The following is a 6,042-nucleotide window of genomic DNA, read 5'->3' on the forward strand; positions in this document are numbered from 1 at the left end:
TATTTTTTAATGTACATGGAATGGAATTCTGTTGATGGTATCTTGTCCTCTGGTCACAGACGTTTTTATTTCATGTCATGACCATCATATTGTGAAAACACTAAACGAACAAGGGTAGCAAAAAACATGCAAGAGCAACAAATGTGCATAACTATGCGTTCAAAGCAAATTAATTTTCATGGAAGAAAAACATGTGGATGTAACAAAGCAATTAGATTTTGCGACCTTAAATGGTTATTTATATGTTCTCGTGATGTTTGACATCGCTAATTAGTCTCGCAGTAGCTTCTTAGTTGGTAAGGTTTGTTATGCTATCTGCATTCCTTTGTTCAGATGATTTCGCGATGACGTCATTGGTATGCGATAGGGGATGAAGTTAAAGAAAAAGTCGCCTTCAGTAGACTGGACGTATCTAAAGTGGAACGTTTTCAGTTCTCATGAATCAACACATGACGATTTCATTAGTATTTGGAAGTAACGAGTTACTTGTAACGCAGTTACAAGTAAAATTCACTTTTTCGAGTAACTAACTATAACTCAGTTAATTTTACCGGGTAACGAGTACGTTTCAACAATAAAGTTATTGCTTGCTTAAAGAAATACAAATACACCATATACATACACGTACACAGTGGCGTACCACGAATTTTCGACCGAGGGGGGGGGGGTGTTACGGATACTTTTTAGTAGTCGGCCCTCAATTTGCTATCTTTTACTTTGACGTTCTTTTTTAGGAATTCTGGGCCAAAGGTATGAGGTTATGATCCACCAGCACCCCTTGGGCACGCCACTGCACGCGCACACACACGCATGTATGTTAAAATGGATCTGACGACGCCATGGTCAATGTCGTGGTTATAACACTTCTAATAAGTACGGTTACAGCGTAGAATATAGTAAGTTGAATCGAGATTGTGTTTTGTTACACAACTAACGTTCTTATCGTTATCACAGAATAAATAACCCAAGCTTTTCTCACTTGAAGTTTGATTGATTGATTTGGTTTATTTTACTTCGCTTTTCTTCCACTTTTGGCTAATCGCGAAGATGGGGATGAGTGTTGATATGATGAAATTGATGAATAGACATTCACAAACGCTCAAGCCCAAGTTGAAGTTTTAAAATATAGCACTTAACTTTAGTTCCAAGTCCAAGTTGCAGTGGTACTCGAGTTTCAATTTGAACACACAGGCCATGTGGAATAGAATCTACAAACACGAAATTAGACCAACCAACAAAGAAAGATGCTGAGCTATAAAGATATGTATGTTAATTTCACAAGCATTAAGCTTAAAAACTAGATGTTGTAAATGGAAGGAACATATTTTGTAGTGAACCATTAAAGTCATGAATTACTCAACATATATTTTGTACAGCACGAATATCGCATTTGATGGATTCAGTCCCGATTAGCAGTAGTATAACGTGGACTGAAAACAACTTTGTAATGTGATAGAAGGGAGTGTAAATCATGATGATTTGTACACAACTGGGAGAGGGTCACTTCTAGTGAAAAATAAGGTCTTCGCTTTTGGCTGCGAAGATGGGGGTGAATGATGATATGATGAATGAACACTCACAAACATCCATGCCCCGGCCGGGGTTCGAACCTTGGACCCCTGGCGTCGTAGCGCGATGTGCTAACCACTCTGCCACGGAAGGCGTCAAAATGAACTTCCATTTTGCTTTTATGCTGATAAGTCAATTCTTAAGAAAATACAATACAAAATATTTTAACATAATGGAGAAGAAGCAAAAACTTATGCGGACCTCCGAGGTGGAGTGGTTAGCATATCGTGCTACGATGACAGGTGTACCGGGTTCGAATCCCGGTCTTGGCATGGGTGTTCTTTGTGACTGTCTCGTCATCAGTTTCATCATATCACTCATCGTCACGATTAGCCAAAGGGGGAAGAAAAGCTACGCTAAATAACAAAAATCAAACCCACTTCTTTCACACTTTTTTTACGATGAAACGCAATGCTGTTATGCTAATACACATACGATTGTTTTTTTTGGAGGGGGGTGGGGGGGATAATTGACCAATTTTATGCTTGTTACTTATGAACCACTACTTGCAGGCGGCGCGTTAACCACTACTCTATTGTGGAGGCTCTTGGCCTCTTGATACCGTGGCGGTTAGCCTAATGATAAAGGGGTCACAGGTTCGATTCCCGAGTGACCAGTAAATGCCGCGTACGATCCCAACAGGAACATTTACTTAGCATATTTTGACATTCCAGTACCACAAGTCATCGTTATGACGTATGCGAAACAGACCATATGCCAATGTTGCGTTTAAATGTGTCTCAATCATGCATATCACTGAAGGTCACAGCTGTAAACCGCCCGTCTAGTCTCGTGCCTGTATTCCAATCTTCTTCGGGACATGATAAGACACTGCCTAGCTTACACAGTCGATGCAGTGCTTGGCAGAACGCCAAGGTACAAGACATTTCGCCGGTTCTGTCAAATGAAACCGGCAGGCCTGAGAGATGGGGAATGCATAAAAAAAGAAATATCCTCGCGCCTGAAGTTATCACGTGCTGCTTGTCAGTAGAAAGCATGGGGGAAGCAACTGCAGTATTGCAACGTGTGAGGTCAAAGTACACTTACAGCAGACGAACTGTCAAAACAACGGAGTCTTGCAATTTGACTGTCAGTTTTCTCTCGCTAATCACATTCGAAATGAAGGATAACACAATTCGTGCAAGGGGAACACAAATATGTGCAAGGGCAAAAGCAAATAAAGCATGTACTTACTTTCCAATGATCTCGCCCAGTTCGTACACATCGTCGAACAGTACCTCGTCCTCTGCCATGGTTCTGACTGTGGATGATGATGAGAGAGATGATGAAATGTGCGAGTAGACACTTCCCTCTGGGGAAGTCGGCGTGATTTTACACTCCACTATTATGTTGCGTATCCAGAAAGCGAGATTGATAGAGAGAGGAACACACACACGCACACACACTTAACGCACTAGATGAGCAGGAACTGTGCAACTAGCATGCCGCCTCTTGTATGTTTTAGCGTATTCACTACGATATCGTTGCTCCTTGATCTGTCACGGGTGGTTACAATACGGCACCGGCTGTTACGTTCATTTTCCTACTCGCAGAGTAAACGCACATTCACACATGAGGGGCGTGCCCTGCATTGGGAACCGAGAGCCACATAACCAGACGACGCTACGAGTCAGCAAAACATGGCCTACCTGCTCCCCTGAAAATCACGATCATTCTACACTTGTTGCTGAGCAGAAAGCTAGCCTACCGGTCACACGAGAGCCTTCGTAATCAACCACAGAAGCACCACTTCACACACGCATTTCCTCAGACGACAAGCGTAAAAATAAACGGTATATTTCCTTTTGCCCGACACACGCACAACGCACCACCGAACCAATGACACTAGAAATCGGAATTGCTAACAGAGCCTTCGGGCAAGGCACGCCTGCGCACAAAAGGTGCACCCGCTTGACTGAGCAGTTGCGGCGAACGGCGCTAGGTGGCAGTAGTGCGCAACGTTTGCAAAGATGGTAGGGCATTGGAGATTCGATCGGCGTGTCGGAGGAAGATTGCAGCTTAGTGCCAAGGCTATCTCCAGAAGGTTGGATGGCCAAAGTTTAATGAGATAGATCTCCACATGCCGCGCCTAGTGCTCGAAACAAGTCAGTCTATATTACCTGTTTTCCACATTCACTTGTTACGATGCTACATGGAAGAGGCAGTACGGAGAATTGAACAGCGTTTTCAATATTTGCAAGGCTTTAAAACCCACTGGGCAACTTCGAGTCATTCATCGTTTTCTAACTTTACTCTTCTTTTCGTTCCTTCCACGATACCTGTCTACGTGTTATTCAAACCGTTCCAGTAGCCAATTCGCGACCTCACCACCAAAATCCCTGTCCATCATTTCATTAATCCCCTAGTACAATAATCCTCATCGTATCCGATTGGCTAATTGGGCATGGAGTAAGAAAAACATGTTATGACCCCTTGTTAACATAACAAGCAATAACACCATGTCAACCAAGGTCTTCGGTTGGTTGATTGAATTTGAAATTTTGGGTGCGTCAGTTCTCAGGCTATTTTGCATCCGTCACATTACACGGGGTCCAGCCCCTTACCATAACTAAAATATAGTATAGCATAGCTAACTGTAATGTAGGGGGACTAAAATATTCTAACTTGGGTTAAACGTTGAGGCTGTAAAGCGATACACATAATCAGGCCCGTAGCCAGGATTTTATTTCGGGGGGGGCTCATCCCTTATCAGCATAGGCGTCGCCATAAATATTTGTAGAGGGGCAGACCACTGATAAAATTTGATTAGTAGAAATAATAATAATAATAATAAGTTATTAAAAAGCAACCAACTTTAATCCAAATTTATTGTTATTATTATTATATAAATGGAAACACATTCCTACTCGATCTACCATATGAGTGAATATCCAACACAAGTGTTGTCCATTATTTTCCTTACATTTCGTACAGTTAGTGTACTGAAATTCATAGTTATTGTATTTTGTTACTACATTCCGTTAAAAAAGGTTTTAAAAATTGGAGCCAAATTTTACTCACAAAGTTCATAATGTGTGACCTCTCACAAAGAAAACTATACATTTTGAGAGTTGCGGATTCATTTATTCTTTGGATTAAATGGAAGAATATAAAAATATAACCTGGTTGCTCTATTATACAGTAAACTTTTCTCGATCTAATATTTAATCCTACTAAGGAAGTAAAATTAATTACCACTATACACTATTTAAATTAGATATTTGTAGGATTTCGGGGGCTTCAGCCCTCTTAGACCTCGCCTGGCTACGTGCCTGCACATAAGGACAAAACACAGGATAACACACACACAGCCCTTCAAGGATTATGCTGGCCGTAGGTCCAAGTCTGATTCTCCGCCCTCAAAATTAGGCCCAGTTTGATTCTGCCCCCTCAAAATTAGGCCCAGTTTGATTCTGCCCCCTCAAAATTAGGCCCAGTTTGATTCTAACCCTTCAAAATTAGGCCCAGTTTCATTCTGTCCCCTCAAAATTAGGTCCAGTTTGATTATGTCCCCTCAAAATTAGGCCCAGTTTGATTCTGCCCCTCAAAATTATGTCCAGTTTGATTCTATCCCCTGAAAATTAGGCCCAGTTTGATTCTGTCCCCTCAAAATTAGGTCCAGTTTGATTCTGCCCCCCCAGAATTGAGTCCCAAGTTACACCCATGTTGATAGGTACGAAACAGGGGCGTATATAGTGTGTGACCCATCGAAAATCACTGTATTAAAGGCATTCTAATTTCCGTGGCATCGGAATTCTCTACCACCCCTTCATTTCCCTCTCTGTAGTTCAGAGATTAATATACATAAAAACATGGTTTCGTACAGTAGATTCAAGACAACTACACATCATTTATTAGAGTTAACAGAACTAACGAATAAAGTATATGGGAGTGTTAATAACAAGAAATTTGCTAGAGAACGAAGTGGGATAGTCCAATTGCATAGGAAACAATGCATCCCCTTCTCCTCCGCAGTTGCTTGGGAACTTTCGTGTGCTTCAAAGTACTTAATTTTTCTTTAAGAACATAATATTTTTTAATAACAGTGATAAGATTCCTCTATACTAAATTTCTAAGTGAAGGTATTAGACAGGGTTCAATAGGATCCGAATTTTCATGTAATCGCTAGGGTGATGATATGAACTAAATCTCTCAAATCAGGCAAAAAGACATCAAAATACAAAACAGGCACTGAAATTGATAACATCAACAGATTTTTTATCATTTTTCCGTATTAGACACTCAAAAAGGCAGTTATCTTCAATGTTAAACAAGTATATTTTTATAATTTAATTGTAGTACTTGGTAAGTCTTTCTCGGGGGGGATGTCCAAGCCCCCTGGACCCTTAAATACATCCTTGGGTACACAATGTTCCCATGCTTTGGGAGCTGAAAAAGAGAGAGATTATCCTTAAGCCTTGTAATACCTAGCCGTACCCTGTGTTGTCAAGAGAATGAGTCATACTTGGGAAA

General features: G+C 41.0%; 1 protein-coding gene across 1 annotated transcript in view; it reads right to left on the reverse strand.

Moving 5' to 3' along the window:
• LOC145981916 (peripheral plasma membrane protein CASK-like) overlaps nucleotides 1-3,467 on the reverse strand; it is a 902,867-nt gene extending 899,400 nt beyond the window's left edge. The window contains exon 1 of the mRNA XM_083115412.1: nucleotides 2,764-3,467. Within this exon, the coding sequence (XP_082971538.1) occupies nucleotides 2,764-2,822 (59 nt within the window). The 5' untranslated portion in view covers nucleotides 2,823-3,467. The remainder of the gene's footprint in view (nucleotides 1-2,763) is intronic.
• Between the last annotated feature and the right edge of the window lie 2,575 nt (nucleotides 3,468-6,042).

Source organism: Lepisma saccharinum, chromosome 30 (assembly GCF_977018435.1).
Source record: "Lepisma saccharinum chromosome 30, izLepSacc3.1, whole genome shotgun sequence".
NCBI classification, from domain to species: domain Eukaryota; kingdom Metazoa; phylum Arthropoda; class Insecta; order Zygentoma; family Lepismatidae; genus Lepisma; species Lepisma saccharinum.